The sequence below is a fragment of the Sparus aurata genome, chromosome 7 (assembly GCF_900880675.1).
Source record: "Sparus aurata chromosome 7, fSpaAur1.1, whole genome shotgun sequence".
In the NCBI taxonomy this organism is placed as follows: Eukaryota; Metazoa; Chordata; class Actinopteri; order Spariformes; family Sparidae; genus Sparus; species Sparus aurata.
This window is the reverse complement of record NC_044193.1, coordinates 29,911,987-29,933,656: the sequence shown is the minus strand read 5'-3', so window position 1 is coordinate 29,933,656 and position 21,670 is coordinate 29,911,987. Positions and strand designations below refer to the sequence as shown.

The following is a 21,670-nucleotide window of genomic DNA, read 5'->3' as shown; positions in this document are numbered from 1 at the left end:
ACAGGAAGAAGCATTGTTGTACCCATTCACTATCCCGTAGTGCCAGTCTAACTACTGGAATATCTTCTTGAGTTATGGTCAGGGTGACCTTTGACCACCGCATTCTAATGAGTTCATCCTTGAGTTTAAGTGGATGTTTGTGACAGAAATTTCCTCCAGGCGTTCCTGCGATATTGCTGTAACCAGCATGAAGGCATAAAAAGCTCCACTCGCAGATCCTTATACCAGACAATACAACTATGAACAACATATTGACCATCTAAAAGCCTTACCAGCAGTTGTGCCAAACCTTTTTTTTTTTTACTATTGTGTAGAACTCCAGTAACAAAAATAGTTTACTTCATGGCAATCTAACAAGTTTGACATTTTGGCCTGACGGTGGTGCTACAGAAAAGCTCAAAATGTGCTCTAAATGGACTGGATCATTCTGAGCAACCTTAATGTGTATCAGCTAATTAGATTCTAATATATTGTTTGTGTCATTGTAAATTGTGCCCTGTGCCCTGGTTTCAGGATTCATCCTCTGAGACAATACATTTCCAAATTTGATCTCATGGCATTGATATACAAGTTTTCTAACTCCACGTTATGGAGACCAAAATATTGGTCAAAGTCAAATTATGACCTACTGGTGGTACCAAAATTAAAAAATGCTCAAATGAAATTCAGATTTACTCTGGTTCCAGCGATGCCTGGTGGACCGATGCTGCCTTCAGCCCCCCTGATGCCCTGTGAAGCAGATTACAGAGAGATTAGGACATACAAAGAGGGAGGGAGTGTGCTTGAGTCGTGCTTCTGTTAAACTGTGTGAAGAGCTGCTGACATTTACTGTTCTTGGAAGAGACCAAACAGCTCACCTTGGGGCCTGGAATCCCCTCCTCCCCTTTCGGACCTGGAGGTCCTGGTGAACCCTATTAGGGAGAGTCGAGAAGGTGAGAGGACATGAGAGGCAGATGAATGGGTTTAAAGACATTATGGGGAGAAGATAAGAAGTGTTTTCTACTCCATTTCTGTATTTTCGTTGCTCCACTGGCTGAGTTTAAACTGACCTGGACTCCGGGCCGCCCAGGATCTCCCTTATCTCCTCTTGCACCGGGTGGACCCTGAATGAACAAATATAAAATGAGATATCAAGTCCTGCAAGAGATATTTCTCATGCTTACTACCAATGTAAACAGAAATCTAGGAGGGCTACCCACCACTTTGCCCTGCACGGTCATGCCTCGGGGCCCTGCGCTGCCAAGGGGGCCAAGACCTCCTTCTTGTCCAGACTTTCCTGGAGGACCCACTTCCCCCTTAAACACAGAGAAACTAACTTAAAGACACTGATTTGGTGCATCAAGGCATAAATAAAAACAGAGTTACTTTATTTGAGTAACGTCTATATCATGATGGTGTTGGTGATGAGTTTGGTGAAAAACGAATTGGATAGCGCAAATAACGGTTGTGGACCTTATTGGCAGAGACATGGATACAAAACTGTGAAGCAGTGAAACAGTAAAACAGAAAGCTAAAAGAGGTAAAAATATAAAAAAATATACCTGCTATAACATTTTTCAAAACTCATTTGCCATGCAACGAAGCTGGTGCCAGAGATGGCAAGGATGATGAGGATGATGCATCGTTGCATTTGCAATTTGTGTTTACATACCAATTAAATTACTGTTTCTGCAAATAGATTAGGTGAGAGTGATAATGGCCGTTTCTGGTTAAAGTGAAATTATCTAATTCTTTTGAGATGGTCTACCTCTTAAAGGATCCTCTCAATAATGTTGTCAGACACTTAAGAAACTAAAGTTAGTTAAAAACAATCTGCGCCGGTCAGTGGGAAAAACAAGCACTGTAAGTGGACGCATTTTATGCATAATTACCCAGAAGGATTACTTTGAACACCATTTCGCAGCTGCATTCCAAAACTCAAATCTCAAAGATTTTGTTTCCAGGGCCTCTGCATTTTTAATCTGGGCCTGCCTTGAACACAATTTGCAAATACTGTTTGGAAAAACTCAATGTGGATTTTTCCTAAATCTGAGACGGGAACTGAAAAGTTAAATGTGAAAAGTGATTATGATCCACTCGAAACAGGCAGGCTTCTTCTGCCTCTGCAATCAGCACATATCACTGTGTTTTTATTCATTTTTACTATTTATTTATTATCTCTTCATTATGCACACTAACAGTAACCTGTGCCTTGCGTTCTTCACTGCCCTGCAGCAGCTCTGAGCCTGTAATCATGGGTCTACGCAGTTCTTAACAGCTTGAGTCAGGTCAGAAACTGCTTTAGAGATAATTGCAGGTAACAGAACTTAAATCTAACTAAGCCTGAATAAATTTTTTCATCTCACCTTTTGGCCTTGATCTCCCTTCTCTCCTTTCTCACCACGGGGGCCTGGCTTTCCCTGAAGAAAAAAAAAAGGAATGTCAACATGTTATTAAACATGGATCAAACTAAAAGTTAGTCAGCTAGTATTCAAGGCCAATCTGTGGAGTGTCATACAGTCGGCCCAGGGGAACCAGAAGCTCCGGGGATGTTGGAGGAGCAGGTGCAGGTATACACTGGGGCAGGACAGCTCTCCTCATCTCTCTGACACACATACACGGACATAAACAATACAGACATTAGATCATATCCCTTGGAGCTGATATTACAAATATTGCGCTCTCATATAGTATCTCTCACTATTGCATAACCACTGTAAAGCAAGTGATGACAGACATAGCTAAAATTTAAGGTATGGGTGTTTGAACACATCTTATTTAACAGTTTTGAAGGGATCAGTACTTTAGTTGACTGCTAAATTTCAGACAGTGTTTTTCAAGGAAATCTTCAAACTAATCTATTTGACTGTACATCAAAAACAGTATTAAAGCGAAACTCTCGCCAAAAAGCAACTGAGGCTTTATTTGGGATTGAATATGAGTCAAACCTTTGTGTAAAAGCATAATTACGACGAAAGAGGCACTTTTAAGATTTACTGTGGTTTCGGTTTTGGGCACGTTAATTTTGAATGGGAGAGCTAGGGGCATGATACACTAGCATCAAAATCGCTCTTTTTAGAACACTAAGAAGGCTCGACACAACATGAAACTTTGCTCATAGCATCACCAGGGTCTCTACTCATGAACACGATCATTGAGAACATTGTTTGTGTACAACGAGTTTATGAAAAAGGTTTTTGAACTACTCACGTTAGCTGCTGCATCTCCTGCGCGTCGCTGTCATGGCAGACAAAAAGTGTCGATCCCTGAGTGCGACCTGACAGGCAGGAGAGTTATGGTGAACCGCTCCTCAAGCGTGCCTGCCCCTAGCTCTCCCGTTCAAAATTAACGTGCCCAAAACCGAAACTATGGTAAATCTTAAAAGTGCCTCTTTCGTCGTAAATATGCTTTTACACGAAGGTTTGACTCATATTCAATCCTAAATAAAGCCTTGGTTGCTTTTTAGTGAGAGTTTTGCTTCAAGTCACATTTGCCTTCAACATGACAGAGCAGAGTAAAGGTAAATGTAAATAGAAACAGACCACTCCAGGCAGGTCGCAGCAGGTGTCCTCTAAAGGCCACGTGGTGTTACAGATGATCTCAAAGGACTGCAGCCCGAACTGGAAACAATGAAGAACACAGGACACAGGAAAAGAGTCAAACATTTCTTTAGATATGTTAAGGCTGTGTAATTTATTGACAAGACAAACTGGGCCTTAGGAGTAAGTGAGGAATTTTCTAAATTGTTTTCTCCCCCGTGGGGACAACATGAGAACTAGTTAGCATCAGTGAGTACAAAAAATTCAGGATAAAAGAAAATATTTTATGGGTGAAGCCAAGATAAAAAAAAAAAAAGAACGTTTCAAGAAAAAAATGTGTACATGGAGAAATTAAAACTCCCTTGGAAGACTCAGAAACATAATAAAACTAAAATAATGTTCCACCAGTTCTCAAGTTATAAAAACAGGAGAGAAAACTATTTATTCTCACTTGCCCCTCGAGGGAAATAAAAAGTACCGGTGCAGATCCACTATTAGGTCCTCTGGTCTTCACCAGTTTTCCCAGCATCTCAAAGCCGTCAGTTGGTAGGTTGCCTAGCGGGCGGGCGGGCCTCTCGCCCACATGCTGGCAGTCCACAAACAGGGACACGCTCACCTGGCTGACAGACAGGTGAACCTGCCAATCACAGAACAAAGAAGACTGATCAGCTAACTAGTGACTCTTTTACTTTGTTGTTTGTCTTTAATATGTATATTTTCCTTATCATCTTGTGACAGCACTTACAGACCTGACTTTATACTGTGTGTGGGTGATTTCAAACCACCTAGTTCATCTTTTTATCATGCTCTCTCTTATTAATGCATTGTATCTTTGTTTCTGTTTTATGAAAATGCACAAACGGGGGATTTAGGGGTGATGTATGAAGACGAGGAATCGAATATACTAGTTAAATAGATGTTAAACCCAATGAGAGATGCCAGATCTAAACTTATTTAATTTAAAATACTCAACAGACTCTACTGGACACCTGTGAGGAAGTATAGGGCAGGACTGAGTCATTCAGATATCTACTGGTGATGCCAAGCTGAACGAGGGGACATTGTCCATATGTTTCTCATGTGTCCCAGTCAAGCCACCTAGTGGTAGAGGGTTACAAAAAAGGTTATTGACAGCCTGGGTGTGGGTGTTGGTCTTACTCCTGCTCTTTACCTTCAGAATAGTCTAAAAGGAAATGAGAGAATAGGCAAAGAGGGTGATACTTAGGCACTGGGCAGGGGAGAAAAAGGGGAGGTACAATACGAGATGTGTGCATATGTGTTGTATATGTACCAATATAATTTTTATGATTTTTTTTATTTCTATTTATTTAATTATTTTGTTTGAACTTCAAGCACTTATGCCAATGTCTTACGAGTTTTGTTTTTGTTGTATTTATTTGTATCTGTTGATGTTGTGTTTTTAGTTTGAGGTTTGTGTCCATAATTGTTTTCATTTGTAAATGCATGTTTAGAAAACACAGATGACGGCCTTTTGTACGGCCTTTTGTAAATGCCTGCGAAGGAAACAATAATTGAGAAAAAATGCACAAACATGAATTAGTGACAAGGTGGATAGATGGAAGATACAGCTTCATCTGAAAACACAACATCATTTTCATTACACATTCACTTTCTGCACAATAACAGTGAAACTCTTTTTGTCCTTTAACACCTGCTCAGTATATCTCACCTTGTGAAAACTGCCATAGAACAGTCTGTGGACCTGCGAATGGTCAAAGGTCAGCTCCTGCACTTCACCCCTATAGTCCAGACTGAAATATACCAAATGTTTTGTGGTAGCTGTTGAAAACACAAAAAAACAAAGAAAGATATTCAGTGAACCACTGGCCCTGTTTTCCGCAAAAACCATGGCGCCCTAAATATGCCAGTGTCTTTGGTCAGGTGTTCCTAGTGTCTAATGAGGTTTACACACTGTTGCTGATTGCATTTTGTGAGTCTGGTGACTCTACATTTTCTTGCTGTGACCAAATACCATGAAATGACCCAAGTCTGCTTATCTAGCCTGCTCTCAGCTCAAGTCCACTGTCTTATATAGAATAACACCAACTTTATCCTTTAATTCATTTGTATCGAACTATCTATAATTTTGGCCGCTCTTGAAGATCCCAAAAAATGTGTTCTTTTTAAAGACAGCTTTCTTTGTGAAAGTTTCTTAATAACTTTAACAATAAAACAGAACAAGCAATAACTAATGATTATTTTCTTTATTGATTTATGTGCTGATTATCTTCTCAACTTACAATTTGTCCATAGAGAAACATTCTCATCTGATTCACCAGTAAAGGAATGTAAGTGCACTGACTCAAATACTGTACATAAGCACAATTCTGAGGTACTTTCCATTTTCTTCTGCTTTATACTTGCACCCCATTGAATGTCTATGACTTTGAGGTCGATGCTCATTCTGCTAATCTTAATTACTCAGCAAACTTGGTCTAGAGGCCTTGATGAGGAACAAAGATCTTATGGCTGATATGGACTGAAGAGGTCATGAAGCTGCTTACAGTTTGGGAGACATAGACGTGCAGAAATGTTACTCACGGTCCAGAACCACTCCCATCTTGGGCTGGAAATCGTTGTCCGTTAGTTGCCAGAGGGCAAATGGCTCCCTGGGTGTATCCTGCAACATGCGGAAGGCGATGCTGATGGTGTGCTCTGGAGAGAAGCCTGCAGGATGGATGAACCTAAAAGGACAGAGGCAAAGATGAATGTACTAAATGTAGGTAAAGAGGATTGGCTGAGGAAACCATTAGAGTTGTGGATGAGGATGAAGTCAGCACGACAGAGAGGGTGTGCTGGAAGATTTTGAACTGTAAGATCACGTCAGGAAGCTGCACTCATGTGGTGTTTTTTTATTGGTCAAATGATCAAGATTAGACAGAAAGCGTAACTTTGATATTGATAATGATGTATTATCATAATAATGTATACCACCCATACAAACAGGAGTACTAGGAGCTCTATGGCTTTTCATTTCTTCTTCTCTTTATTTACCTTTCTTCTCTCTTTTTTCCATCCGGATTGGTACATAGCTCATTAAGAAGAAAAAAGCACCAAATATTGGACATTGTTCTGATTCTGGTATTTGCCCAGTACAGTGGCAGATTCACAGACTCAGATCAGTTTTATTAGGATAAGTTTTAAGTTTCTTAACAGAGACATCGTCTCTAGATCTTGCACAGGGGCTGCAGATGTGAATAAGCTTATAGCTTACTCTGGTAAAGCTAAGAAGCCGTGCACTGTCACTGTCAATCAAACAAACAAACAAACAAACAAATAAATATTTTGCTGGTGTTTTCCAGTCACTTTCTGTGTCACCCTGATGCCGCAATAGATATATGAGGAGTGACTGATAAGTTCACAGCCTAAGGTAGAAGGATGCAGAAAGTTATTAACTTTTGTGGAAATTGCAAGTAAGCACTGTCTGAGACAACACTCCAGCCCACAAGACCACAGGGATTATGGCTGCCATCCAGGAATGCAGATTGAAACTCGTCCAACATCTGCACTATTCACGTGATTTGACAGACTCAGACTACTAACTCTTCACCTAGATGACAATCGAGCTTAGTGGAAGCCTGTTTGACAATAATGATGATGTTATCACTGCTGTTGACCACTCTCTGGAGGTCCAAGACTTTCACGAAAGAGTGATCCGTGTGTTTAACTAACACTGGACTAATTTGTTGAAAATTAATGTGCAAGGTTTTGTGAAAATCAGTCTTTCTAGGCCATGAACTTATAAATCACCTCTTGTACAATCAGTATTATAGATCCAGTTTTCAAGCATTACCAGCAACCGTTTCCTAATCATCTCAACACACAGGAAATTAGATGCCATGTGTCATGAGTATCTGCCATTTTCTCAAAATGATGCTGGAGTGAGAAACAATGCTCCATTTGATAAATACAGTTTCTATATTTGCACATCTATTACACACATCACTCTTCCATAAGTAAGGGGAGTGAGGAGCCATGTTGTTAAAGCAACGGTATTCTCTGAGATTAATTGTTGGTACAGAGTATTTACTTTTCCCCAGATAGGGATTTGATTGTTAAGGCCACATTTGGAACCTGTCATGTGCAAACAGCACATAGATGGTATTAAAGCCTGCACTGAAAAGAAGGTTCATCACCCTGCAAACTTAATTTCCAGCTATCTGCCATATAGCTGCTGCAAGAAAGGAAGTGGAGGATGAATTAAAGCAGTAAATGATGATCTCACTTGGTGCTCTGTGTCAGCTGGGTGTCTCTGTACACAGTGTAGGTGGGGAGGGTGTTGAACACAAAAGGCTCGGCTGCCACGCCCTCCACAGACGAGTGAGCTCTCGGAGTCAGACCAAATGCTTCCATCATGTCAAATCCTGACACGACAAACACATACCAACAAAAATGAGGCATCTAAATCTGATGTTTCACTTCATACAACATGAGCCTTTGATGAGAGAGTTTGCTATTATGGGTGAGGACAGCTCATCTCACCTTTAACAATGCTGTGTCTGATGGTCACTTCAGGGCAGACTGCAACACAGCAGGACATTGTTGAATCATAAAAGCAGGGCAGAGAAACCATCACAATGAGCTCTAGGTATACTTCAACAAATCTGCAACTTGACAAAGGACCATTTGAAAAGAATACATGTTAAGTAGGTTTTCATTAGATAAGATCCAAGAAAGTAATTTATCACAACATTAAGCTGTGAAGAAAGCAAGAAGGAGTAGAAAAATGGTTATCCAAAAAAGCAGTTCCACAAGAATGTATGTTATTCTATAAATAAGCTTTTAGAGAGAACATATTGTTACAATAAGAAGGTATTTTGATGGTCTGATTCATATTTGTGTCATCTAAATCAAAGGTAGTAAGCAAATTTCATTTAAACTGGCGAATTAAATATGATGCACGACACCGGTCTCCTTGATTACTAAGAAATGAATCTCCATCACATCACCAAGACCATTGTTACAAGCTCCCTTACTGCATTTATGAAAGAAAAATAAAAGCAGACGTGCTCCTCAGTTTGCTGAAGTCATCTGAGAACTCAAGAATATAACAAGTCTGCTCAGTTTGAACTAAAATGATGTGTCCAAGAGATTACAAAAATTCTTTATAAGCTAATCAGACTAACACAGAAGAACATAATTGCAGCATGAGTCACCTTCATTGTGGATAGGGTAAATCCGGGGATGGATGGGAATTCTGGCTGGAGCTGTAGCTGAAAAGGAATGATCATGACACATTTAAACCATCAACAATGTTAAGACCTTTACAGAGTTTTAAGTATCACATACTGTATCAATCTATACATGCAAGTACTTTCACAATTACTAAGTGATTGCACTAGAGGCAAGCAGCCAAGGAATAATTTATTTCCCAAAATGTATGTGTTAAATATTTATTCAAAAAGGGAATATATAAGGGACAGGCAGGTAAGCAAACTAACTTCAACATCTCACTTAATGTTGGTGTAACAGTGATCAGGTCAGACCTGTTGGATGGAGAATGGAGACGGCAGCGCCCTCTGCTGTGCCGAGAAGGGAGTGCACGCTGATGCGATACAGAGTCTCTGGCTCCAGATCAGTGAAACAGTGACTGCTGCTGGACTCACTGACAGCTTCTTCCTTTGTTTGCTTGTCTGTACACAAAGTGTATGTACAAACAAAAAATGCGCGCGCGCGCACACACACACACACACACACACACACACACACACACACCATGATTAATCAACCGTGGATACCTAGAGTTAATTATTGTAGATGTTAAAATAGATTACTTTTGACAGACTGGATGACAATACGATATCCATTGACTGCAGACACAGGTCTCCAGGACACACAGATACTGGAGTGGTCTGACCTGACCACACTCACACTGCTGACCCGCAGACTGGCTAGAGAAGGAGACAGACATACAGAAAGGTAAAACTGAAGGCTGATGAACAGAATGGCCAGAAATCAATTACATAGAGAGTGGGCAGGGAATAGAAGAGCCAACAGAACAAGTAAGAGAAATTAGGCAGTACCTCTGATTTTACCATTTCTTACCAGGGCCAATACCGTACGTGTGAAACCTTCAGAATCGTTAAAAACTTTGACTTAGATGTCAAAAATTATGACCAATGACAAATTGGTGATGGGTTTGCACCCTATAAACTACATCATAATAGATATTTATAATAAACTATTTAAACCAAACACATCTACATAGTTACTTAGGCAATCTAGATGTACTTTATAAACATTATTGCCTGCAAAGACAAATCTATGTCACTTTACAATAAATATGACCTGTCTTCTACATAAACGTGACTGTGTGTTCAGCCACAAACTCAAATTGAATCACTCCACATTTTTCTACAGGTTAGTAAAAAAAAATGGGGTATTCTTTAAGTGTGTGTGACTCACTGGTTTTCCCCTGAGCTGAACCGCTGCCTCCCTCTCTGTTGCGGTACTCAGCGGTGACCAAGATGCTGTAACGCGTATCTGGCTGTAACGACTCTAACACCACACGCTTTTCACCACCTGGGACCAATACCTATAGACAACAAACATACCTTTCAAAGTCAACACAGTCAAGTCAAGATCTAAATTGCAGTTTTTTTAAATTCGGAGTGACCTCCGAGCAGCACTGTGATTTACTGTCTAGCAGGATGAAGAACAAAGAGGTGACAATTACAGCCCACTCACAGTGCTGTCTTGGCTTTCATCACCAGTCAGTGCAGTGTAAGACACACGATACTGAAGGACATGAGCATTAGGAGGTACCCAGCTGACCAATAAGCTGACCGCAGTCTCGTCTGAGACAGATACACTGGATGGGCCTCCACCTGACACTGCAGGGACAAAATACAAGAAGCAGATAATCAGACTCACTATAAGGAATATTTATAAACACAGTGAAACCAAGTGAAAAATAATAGAGAATAATAGGGATAAGATAAAGTGTGCAAAAAAATTGCAGAAAGAATTTCATAGTGTACAGTAATTGACATGTTTATGGCACGTTTAAACAATTGTTATAAAAAAGTTACTGTAACCTCTGTGTTCACATCAAAGGTCTGCTTCTTGCCCTTTAACAAAGGTCTGAAAGGTAGGTAAGTATAATAACCATGTCTTTTTATTGCATCTTTGAACTATTTAAACATGGCGATCATCGCACATGGAAGCAAATATAATTTGCATCTAATATAGTAGTATTGTTAAATCAGGTTTCCTTAATTGTCATCGAGTATCATTTATGATATTCATTATCATTAATATCTACATTATTATATCAACCAAAGAGAACGCCACACTGTATAGCATTACTGACCACGGGACCATGTGATGACTCGCTTTCACAAAGCAGACTGACAATAACTGTGTCATCGATAAATTTAACAATGTTTCTATCCGTGCACTAACTCCTACAGTCGCTGTTGTAGAGAATAAAGAGCAGTGAGGGCATTACCCAACCCTTTGGGGAAGCTTGGGAGGACAAGTCCCATTATAGGGCCCAATCACACCAATTAGACATCGAAGCAAGAGTGATGATGAGGGCCGACTGTTACATCGCCAAAAAGCTGCACTTGAACACACAGCAAAGACTACAGCTGATGGCCAACTAGCTTGTATGCTTCGTACCTGCCTGAGAGGAAATATCTACCACCAGGTAGCGGTAGTCTGTGTTTATCATTTAATAAATTAAACTCAGACTCTGGACCGTGGATATAAAAACCGTTGTATTATGTGACAGAAACTACCCTCCAGTGAATTAGTGTGCAACTGAGTGTGTAGGTGTGTGTGACTCACAGGTGCTGTAGCGTATGGCTACAGCTTCACTCTGAGCTCCATCCCCATACAGAGCAGACAGGGAGATCTGGTATTCCTTATCATCCTCCACCCCCTCCAGGATGGCCCCTTCACTCTCACCACTCACCCTCAGCTAAAATGAACACACATTTTCACATCATATATTCATTTTTATGATACATTATGCACCATCCACCCATTAATCCACCCCACCTGTCTCAGGTCTCCTCCACTCAGAGAGATCCACTTGATGAGGTAGGACACAACGTCATCAGCTGCAGCCTCCCAGCGCACGGTGATGTCACTGCCTGAGAAATTAGTCACCCTGAGGTCTGATGGGGGGGGCACCTTCACTAGGAGAGAAGAAGGGAGTAATAACACACATATTTTAGATTTTTTTTTATTCAATTCAGTGTTTCGTCTCTGCTCCCTTAACACATCAAAGGAAATATCAGATGACACCTTTTAGCATAAAAAGACATATGCTTCTTACGTGTGGTGACATTACTGGTGAGTGCCGCAGACAGGCCTTGTGGGTACTGAGACTGGATTGAAATCAGATATCTAGATAGAGAGGAGAGGTTCTGCACCAGCACTGAGTTCATTCCTGTTACCTCCACCTGGAAAGAGGTTTAAAATGTATGTTACTGACACAGAAAATAAATAAATACATAAAATGAATGACTGACACGGACCATGGCTACACTGATATGAGTCATAAAATAAAATAGTTTGCAACAGTGTTCCGTAGTTGGCCGCCTTATTGATTTCTCCAAAAGCAACACTTCCACTGGATTGTAATATGACTGGAGTAGGGTAGTAAAGAAAATGTCATGAAAAAATCCAAGCAAATGTATTTTCAACTGTACGAACATATTAACAAACTATAGGAAAAAGAAATAGTTGGAGGTGTGATCACTCAGGTTGTGTGGATAAGACTTCTAATATGGACATCTCAACTTTAGAGTAAAGAGGTCTGTTGTGGTTCAGATAATGTTAAGGTAATACTGAGGGTCGGCACAATAGAAATACTATGACACACTCAGAGCAATGTGCAAATCCGATTGGATATTAACAATTTATATGTGATAAAGTAAAGACTAGGGGATATGTTTTGAACTACATACAATGGCTAAGACAAACTCTTATTCTGCAATATGATTGAATATAATAATTGTTAATTACTTATTTGGCACCAGTCCATAGTCAGTGCTTTTAGTTGCTGGTATAACGATACATTAATAATAATTTACCTTGGATTCTGAATGCCAGATCCATATTCTAGAGTCCTTACTTCAAAATGTTCCCCAAGATTGCTAAACCTAGCGTGTAGGTTTAGCAAACGTTACACACAGTTAATTAAGGCAGTTATTTTTTCTTGCCACTGTTGCCAAGCACTCGCTCATGGGGAAAATGTTGGATCTCTGTAAATAAATTATTTAATCTAATTTTTTTTACTTAATAACTTTCTAGAGCTGCTCAATTTGGAAAGTGAAATGACATGATTTGAATTGAGTCTGTGCAATACAAATAAATGTGTTTAAATTTGGCATTCATATTCACTCAGTTTACTAGTAAAAAGAAGGCTCATCCAGCTTAAAAAAACCCCCTCAATTTTGCTATTTATCATAAAAAGATAAAAAACTACGAACAAATAAAAAAAATGTGTTGAATTATTCAGATCTTTGAATCAAAAGCAGTTTGTGAGAATGCTTTAAGAAAAAAGCCATGAAAAATCTAGTTAACTGTTATGAATGTTACAGCCTGTGTATCCCTGCACTATGACTGGCTTACAGCAGACACTACTGAAACAATACTTATATTTCCCCTGTTACCTGCTTGACGTCACTGCCATGGTTGGTACTGTATGTAATTCTGTGGCCAGGGACGTCCACGGCTCCTGGCACCCAGCTCACCCTCAGCATACTGTGGGTGACCACCGGGAACTGAACACTCAGTGGTTGTGGGAGAGGGACTGTGGATAGAAGACAAATGACCATTAATATTTTATCAGTGCCACTGAAAAGTTATTGTGCAAGAGATGTTGACAACAGAAGGAAGAGGAAATGGTATGGAAAGAAGATCTTTAAGAAATGAAAAGAAGCAACAATGGCATAAAAAAGAGAATGACACAAAAAGACAAAAGGTGGCCTAAGGTTACAGAAGAGGAAGAAGGGAAAATCAAAAAGTAGGGGATGAGAATATTAGGGGAATGTCTTACATGTGGTCGCAACCGCCGTGACAGGGTCACTGGGTTCCTCGTCATACAGCGCATACAGTGTGACTGAGTAGTCTGTAGCCGGCAGTAACTCTGCCAGCTCCACCACTGTCTGGTCTGCACTGAATTTCTCCTGCAGCAATAAAGGAAACAAATGTGGAGTTGGAAGTTTGTTAATACATCTCAAGGTGAAGAACAAAACTTTGTTCTGATCGTTTCTGCCGTGGAACAGTAACCATGTTGTATTAAGCCTGTTACAAATCCTCACAGTAAAATTATATTACAATGAATAACTGGAGTTGAGCACTGACATAAAACAGAAATAAAGGGGTAATGAGGTATCACACACAAAACGAGAAGAGAGAAAGACGGACCCAGGTCCCACCTCCTTAGCGTCATCAGGTTCTCCGTGGTTGAGTGCTGAGTACAGGATCATGTACTGGGTTGCACCGGGTGCTGCACCCCAACTCACTCGCAGTGTGCTGTAAGAGGACGGAGTCACTTCTAGGTTGGCAGGCATGGCCAGTGGTACTGATTGAAGGGAGGGAGAGACACAGAGCAAGATAGAAGATAAAAGACAGGATGAGTAAAGCAGAGAAACATCAGAAGTTGTTTGTAGTATAAAAACATGCTTCTTTTTTACAAACAAGACTGAAAACTAGAGTCGAGCACATGCACCCATTTCAGACAGGTATATATTAATGCTTTTAGCAATGGCAGCTACAGTGATGATTTTGGCGTTGAAAGAGTGTAAATTACATCTTTTAGAATCCATTTGGGATCTCTGGGCTTCTGGAGACTTGGCTTATGGCAAGGCATGACTTCCCCATCTACTTCATGTGTTTCAGAGAATGTTGACAAAACCTTAATCTAACCTTCCATTCACATGGGGTGAGTAGATAAGGAACTTGGGTGGGTGAACTTTGAAGTACAATATTTAGCAGTGATGACAGTCTTACATGTAGTGACAGTTCCTCTGAGTGCCAGGCCAACACTGTCTTCATACACGGGGAAGATGGACACGTGGTACAGTGTCTGAGAGGACAGGCCTTCCAGCAGCACATTGGATTCAGAGCCGGCCAGTACTACCTAGAGACAAACCATCACTTAGTCCTTCTGATCTAGAGACATGCACAGAACACTATTTACATTTTAACTATTTTCCCATCCCACACATTATTCTAAATAAAACAGAAATTGATACATCAAAGACTTCGCCTACAGCACAATCGCTGATTAATGGTGCTGCTACAATATAGCTAAACTGTATCATTGTAAATAATGTTGAGGACCACAGCTATTAGAGAGCTATCAAACTGTCAGTTGAATAGAAATGTGAATATTTTGCCATATTTAATCTTTTTTCATTAAAAATGATTTGTCTCAGTCTGTATATCAATGAGGGTTCTGTCCGAAAGAGAGAATAATGCTCCATTCGTGGTTGCACTGGTGTTTTTTAGAAGTGGATATCTTTGACTGTGGCATACTGAGACAAAGGGGTTGCTCTACTAAAGAGGATACATGGTGAACGTGTTCTACATGTTTTGTTCCTTTAGTCCTTTCTGAGAGCATTGTCTGTGCTCAAAGGACATAGTTTTCACACTGTTGTAAATTGTAATTAAGCAAAACACAATGCGAGGGCTGCTGGAATCTGCTGTTCTTCATGGTGGTAAAGGTCTTATTTTGTTTAGATAACTCTGCCTGTGCCTCAAACAAAAATCATGTGAGGTAAGGTTGTGTCCCTGACCTCCTGTGGACTCTGACCCTCAGCGCTGTGGTAGACCACTCTGTACTGTTGGACTGGTTTAGCAGGGTTATTCCAGTGAAGCTTCATTTCTCTTGAGCCCAGTTCAGAAAACCGGAGATCAGTGGGACTTGGGTAGGAGAGGGCTGGGTCTGCTGTAGGTCGAGGCTCCATTCCTGTAGACACAGGAACAGGAAATAAGCACATTGGTCTTCAATAAAATATTCATAATTTGAACAACCAAGTGTATGTGAAGACAGAGCTATAGACAGACAGGCTTATTGTCTATTAAGAAAGAAAGTTTACGTTTTGAGATGCCGCGTTCCTCTATCCTCCCACAAAGAATGTGGACCAGTCGTGCCACCAGTTTGCTGAGCAGAGGAAAGTCATTGACATTATAGACATTCAGGTCCACCGGCTCCGACGCCACTTGTCTTAACTCGGCTTCATCAGCATTCTTTACACCTGAATGACGCAAAGAATGGTTTAACTCACTTTTTACAAATTCAGTAACTGGAACAAAATATCTCTGAGCACCAAAAATTTGCCACCAAACATTTGCATAACAATTATAAAACCACATCACACTATAATTGGTTACACTCCTCTCAAGTCCCTGACGCTTGATAAACAAAACAAGTCCAGATTCACACAGTCCCATGGTGCACTGAAAGGTAATATGTTAAAAGTATCCAGTCTATAAATTCCCTCAAACTCTCTTCTTTGTAGTCTCACCTACAGCGATGATCTCCACGCCGGCATTCTTCAACTGGTTTGCCGCAGCAATGGCATCATCCTGAGATTTCCCGTCTGTCAACAAGACCAGGAAAAAAGGTGTGCCTGACCTCGCACCTGCCTCGGCCCTCATGTTCTCCTCCATCACGTGGAGCAGAGCCTGGCCTGAGAGATGGACACATCGTTTCACACGGACAGACAGACATGTACTCTACTGTTTATATTTGTGTGTGATAAACTGTACATTAAAAAGACCGATGTGAGGGCTCTCATTAAAAAACATGAACACTAATAGTATCGACGGTGCATTTACCTGTAAATGTGTTCCCTCCCTTATATCTGAAATTCCTGACTGCCTCAAGCAGCTGGTCTTTAGTGGTGAAGTTGTTGAGCTGCCATTCTGTGCGGGGGTCTCCACTGTACTGGGTCAGACCTGGGACAAAAACATATCATTACACAAGACTTAGTTTTGAGGTACAGGCCAGGAAATGTAAATCTATTATAATTCAAGAACCTAGTTTCAAAAGGGACAGTTCTCCCCAAATTATATCACCTTCTCAGAGAATCTTAAATTGAATTTAATTACCAGCAAACAATGTAGATTATGCCTTTATAGCTGAAAAACTAAACACACTTAAAAATGCTTCTTTTTTTGGGAATGTGGTCTGATTGCTGGTTGCTGAAATGTTGTAAAAACTGTAAAAGAAGCAACATCAAAACATGTATAACAAGTAGGAATAATGGGATTAAGATGAAGGATGAAATAAATTAAGAATGCACAATTCAAAATATTTGTAGTATTGTAAAAAGAAAGTCCTACTCAGAGTCATCTCATCCAGAATGTAATCTGCAAAGTGGCTTGACTTGTCAGTGTCCACAGGCAACACAACAATTATGGCAGGACATCTCCACAGGCATCATAAAGAAGTAGACTTAAGACACCATTAACACAGCCAACTCTTCCGTCCTTACTAAGAGCTAAACTTCCACAAAATTCAAGCATTTTATTAGCGTACTGGAACCAAGTTAAGAAATGCCAAGCAGGTTGCATCTTACCACAAAGGTGTTGCCCTCCAAGTATGATACTGTGAAGGAAAGTTATTGGAGGTCTGAGTAGTGCAGAATTAGTGGCTTTAACGAAAGATTGCTGGACCTCCAGAGCAACACAGAGCTACATGACCATCACAACACACTACATTAAGTGTGCACTCCTCACATTTGCTGTGAAGAGTGCACACTGCAGTTACGACAAAAAGTCACTAGATGGCAGGTACCCTCTATGACTTCCCTTTGATAGTTTCCAATTAACTGGTGAAACAAGTTATTGTTGCACTTATATAGTTAATAAATTATCTAAATTTGACGAAAGGGCCTAAGTGCAGTACGCTGCGAACAAATAATGTAGACCAGCTTTTGAAATACGAATGAAAAATTACATGAGTTACCATGGCATAAACCAATGCTCCTAGATTGGACAAGTCTAAAAATGGCATTGCCATAGATCTGTGCTAAAAGAAAAAAACAAAAATCAATCAGGCATGTTCTTAAAATCTAAAACCAAATCAAATTGAGGATTTGAAGAATGATGACACCCCTAAAATAATATGTAGTGGGGTAAAAATCCAACAATTGCCTTCTATATGTAGTGAAGTGGAAGTATGGAGCAGCAGAACATGGAAATAATCAAGTAAAAAACAAGGACCTCAAAATTGTCCTTTGTATCTGAAAAAATTTGTGTCCGTGTGCAGACACCAGTAACTCATCAAAAGAGTACTAATGAGCAAAATGAAATCAATACTTGAGGCATAGCCAAGTATCGTAAATATCATAATAATCAGTGGTGCAGCAAAGAAAAAGAAAAAGAAATCTTGACTTTATGTCCCTTAAACCAGTCTGTACCTGTGTAATTTGCAGTATGAATGATGACATGAATTGGACAGAGGAGACAGGAGACACACTGTGTGGCACTGTGTATACATGAATAAGGCCCGAAGAAGTGAAGAGCTGCATCAACACCAACACTATCTGACCCTCACCTATCTGAATGTGGTCTGGTCCGATGTGAAAGGGTGTCATCAGGCCCTCCAGGAAATCTCTGACTCGTCTGAAGTTGGTGCGTCCAATGCTCCAGGAGCCGTCCACCAACAGCATGATGTCTGCTGCTGCATTGCTGTCACACTCAAATGGTTTCCTTGGAGACATACCTTAATAAACAGCAGCATGAAGCAAATAGTGTTGAAGGGATCAGAGTTTAGAGACTTGTTGTTCAGGACCGACACCTTAATAAGTCACAACTTCAGTACTTGTCCTTTTATTTGTCACCCATCTGTACATGAGTGTATAAATGCATGGCTTCCCACCACGAAACAGATGGCTCTGTGAATTTAGGTACGTAGAGTTTACGTGTACACGTGTCGACATGGTGCATACATGAACATGCATGTGATGTGTGTACGTTCCGCTGGATTAAGAGGGCGAGGACACATGTGCCCTGCAGCCCAACAGGATGGCCTGTCATTATCCTTTCCTTTACCTGACCCTCCCCTGTGTAAACACTGTCATCACAGATCAAACCAACAGTTATTGCTCTCAAGCCTCTTGTTCCTTAACTCAGAAGAAGAGCCAAAGATCATGGTGGCCAGACGTTCTTTAAGAGAACCTTAATAACTTTCTTGTCCTAATCAGTGCTGTCATGTTTTGGTTCATTACAATTTTAGATCAGCCTTAATGTCATGTGTTTTCCAACAATGGTTTGCACAGGTTACCTGTCACCGGTTGGGTAATGAAGGGAGACTTGCGGGATTTCTCCTCGGCTGCTTTGCCCTGTGTCGTACCCTGCTCCTCCTTATTCTCCAATTTAGAACGATCCCGCTCTTTTTCTTTCTTCCTCTTCCTCTTCTCTTTGGAGGCTTTCTCTGGGGCCTCATCAGGGAGCTGAGAGGGGGTTTCTGTTGTTGGGGCCTCTGGAGGGGAGAGGTAATGGCAAGCACAAGGGTGGGGTTAAAGATAAGCAAAAAAATTTAGGGGACTAGTTGAGGCTGTACGTGATAGGAAATATAGTGTTGACATTAGATCCACTGGACTCCAAAAGTATCAAAGGGAAAAGTGAGAGAAAACATAATTTCCCTGTTAACACATAAACATTATTGTTTGATGATTCATTGCTACATCTTTTGGCTCCAGCATCAGCCATTACTACAAAACCTCCAGGCCCACTTTAATTTTCCTTCCTCGATGTTGTTCAAGTATTCCAGTGTTTCCTGTTCTCCACCTACTGTTGCTGGGCTGTCATTATTGAGTGTGCATTTGTCTCAAAACACTTTGGTGTTGGCATGTGCAAATACAGCCTAATGTACCCACTGCTCCCACCCCTGTACCTTTAGGCCATGTGGGATCAGCGGGTTCTGTTAGCATAATACAGCTGTGGCATACTGCTACCAGATTTTGTTTATATTGATGACTTGTTGCTTTTCCTTAACTGTAATTTAATTTGAGTTTAAGATGAGCTTAAATTAGGTTGATTTTCTATGTGCTTGGGTGTCTTTTAATGCTCTCACACTGTACTGGAAAATACATGTTTATTGTGCTCCTTGCTATAAAAATAAAACAATCACTATCCATATTATTATACAACAAAGCAGATAATGAATAAAGTTTGTTGCTTGGAGAAGAATGGATAATTACAGCGTAATTGTTTTACTTTCAATCCCAGACTTGCTATATCTTCAGAAGATCCGAGTGGACAAATCTCCACATGACAGTCAAGTTAATTTTGAAATCTTATCAGCCTGTGTACACATGTAGTGTTATCCTCGACTATCATGCACAACCTGTAGTACCAGCAGCAGCAGCAGGAGCTGCAGTGGTGGTGATGGGGTCCGGATACAAAACTGTTGGTAAGCCCAGGAGAGCCTCTGTTACATCATCAAGATCTCCTGACCCTGACCCGCCTGGCAACAGCTTCTTCCTCTGTTCTCTGCTATCGCTGCGGATCATTTCTTCTTCCCTAAGTCCCTCCACTGCAAGACAAAAAGGGCAGCTTAGGGAAATGCAAATGAAAGTCATATTCAGGACAATAATGTTGTTGACAGCAGTGCATGAAATCTGAAACCTTCCATAGAGTCAAATCTTACAAAAAGAAGCTACATCAAAATATGGAATAGGTGATGAGATATTTCAGTCTTGACCAAAGTGGAGTACTGATGAACATACAGCTAATAAATATCCAAATGTCCACCCTCACCCACCCTGATGGAGAGGCCTGAAGACTACAACAATAACAAGTATTTAGATCAGCTATACTTCTAATATTTCTGTATCATATCATGAATATCACTGAATATTATTTTTGAGCCCACCAATTCAAGTATCATTTTAATAAAGTAATTTTTTTTACACTATCATAAAAACTCCTGCAAATTCTATTGTGTATCACAATGAATAATAATGAATAATAATTAAATCAGTGAAGTCCGGTGAAGTGCACCCCAAGCAAACTCTCCGGAAGTTTTGAGAAAGTCAGCATAAAGCTATGCGTGGGAATCACAGAGTGACTCGCAATACCACGATATGCCCACGATAAAGACGGTATGGCGATTCTGAGATAAACGATACACTGCAAGACAAATCTAGCTCTCCTCTAGCTTTTACCCCTTGATAAGATGATAAAAGACACTAACATTTGTCGGTTCGGATGGCCTGTGTTATTGGATTTTCTATCGAAGAGAAAGTAGACATGCAGTTGAACAGTAACAACAATTTTATTGCCTCAGACACAATCAAGTTGCAGTGCAAGCAGTTATGAAAATATAAAATAAAATATAGTATAAAAAATAGAGCTCTTTCAAAGTGCAAAATATTATAAAATAAAATAGATAAAACAAAGTAAAAAAAAAAAGGCCTTTCTTTGCGGAATCCTCCTTTAATGGTTGAAAGGTCATATCAGAGTTCATTTCCTTCAGAGGCACTTCTGAAGGGGAAGAGATCAAATGTTCCTTTGCGCTGTACGCTATTTCTAACACTACCCAGGTAGTTTTAATGTGTGAGTTCTTATCTGCTCCTGAATTAATGGAATGAGTTGATGGACCTTATGTCCTCTGAGGGCGGACCCACGGCTGGCCACACCAGGGTTCCAGTCCATCCAGAGTCAATCTCATGGGCTCGCTCGCCACTGAACCCAAAAGGGTTCAAATTCTGACTCATCCAATCCTAGTCCAAGATAAAAACCAATTGGAGTTCATAACAAGAGGGCTCAAAAGACAGATGCGGCTCCTCATGTTCACTTTCACACACTGTAATCAATTGCTGATAAAGAAACAACGTATGAGTAATTGATATTAGGTGATTAATCATGGATTTATGTCGTTTATATGGTATTTCCATACCGGGAGGTCTAAACTCGTTCGTAGAATGCTTTTCAGGGGACGTCTCAGCCAAAAGAGAAGAGACACGAAAGAGCACGCTAACAGAACGACACAGGGTGGTTGCATCACCTTCTTTTCAGGCATGAAATTACACCTCTAAATAACATGTATAGGTTTAGTAACCCTATGTAGGTTCATGTGAGTTACACAAACATTTCATGATACATCATAATACCTGTCAAACTGAAGACCACCAATAAGCATAAAAAGGCAAACTGTA

At 40.4% G+C, this 21,670-nt stretch overlaps 1 protein-coding gene across 3 annotated transcripts in view; it reads right to left on the bottom strand.

Moving 5' to 3' along the window:
- LOC115584580 (collagen alpha-1(XX) chain-like) overlaps window positions 1-21,670 on the bottom strand; it is a 43,099-nt gene that overhangs the window by 6,861 nt on the left and 14,568 nt on the right. For 2 of the 3 annotated variants that reach the window (XM_030422108.1, XM_030422107.1), the window contains exons 5-35: window positions 19,858-20,046; window positions 18,793-18,990; window positions 18,064-18,231; window positions 16,341-16,460; window positions 16,028-16,192; window positions 15,599-15,757; window positions 15,296-15,468; window positions 14,508-14,637; window positions 13,934-14,079; window positions 13,552-13,681; window positions 13,166-13,305; window positions 11,824-11,950; window positions 11,544-11,683; window positions 11,331-11,463; window positions 10,227-10,372; window positions 9,945-10,074; window positions 9,314-9,430; window positions 9,026-9,172; window positions 8,696-8,752; window positions 8,022-8,060; window positions 7,765-7,903; window positions 6,081-6,223; window positions 5,209-5,318; window positions 3,997-4,155; window positions 3,522-3,599; window positions 2,498-2,584; window positions 2,346-2,399; window positions 1,200-1,295; window positions 1,050-1,103; window positions 858-911; window positions 676-729 (exon numbers count right to left, since the gene is read on the bottom strand). In XM_030422108.1, coding sequence (XP_030277968.1) covers window positions 676-729; window positions 858-911; window positions 1,050-1,103; window positions 1,200-1,295; window positions 2,346-2,399; window positions 2,498-2,584; window positions 3,522-3,599; window positions 3,997-4,155; window positions 5,209-5,318; window positions 6,081-6,223; window positions 7,765-7,903; window positions 8,022-8,060; window positions 8,696-8,752; window positions 9,026-9,172; window positions 9,314-9,430; window positions 9,945-10,074; window positions 10,227-10,372; window positions 11,331-11,463; window positions 11,544-11,683; window positions 11,824-11,950; window positions 13,166-13,305; window positions 13,552-13,681; window positions 13,934-14,079; window positions 14,508-14,637; window positions 15,296-15,468; window positions 15,599-15,757; window positions 16,028-16,192; window positions 16,341-16,460; window positions 18,064-18,231; window positions 18,793-18,990; window positions 19,858-20,046 — 3,782 coding nt within the window. The remainder of the gene's footprint in view (window positions 1-675; window positions 730-857; window positions 912-1,049; window positions 1,104-1,199; window positions 1,296-2,345; window positions 2,400-2,497; window positions 2,585-3,521; window positions 3,600-3,996; window positions 4,156-5,208; window positions 5,319-6,080; window positions 6,224-7,764; window positions 7,904-8,021; window positions 8,061-8,695; window positions 8,753-9,025; window positions 9,173-9,313; window positions 9,431-9,944; window positions 10,075-10,226; window positions 10,373-11,330; window positions 11,464-11,543; window positions 11,684-11,823; window positions 11,951-13,165; window positions 13,306-13,551; window positions 13,682-13,933; window positions 14,080-14,507; window positions 14,638-15,295; window positions 15,469-15,598; window positions 15,758-16,027; window positions 16,193-16,340; window positions 16,461-18,063; window positions 18,232-18,792; window positions 18,991-19,857; window positions 20,047-21,670) is intronic. The other variant, XM_030422109.1, reaches the window with a different exon arrangement.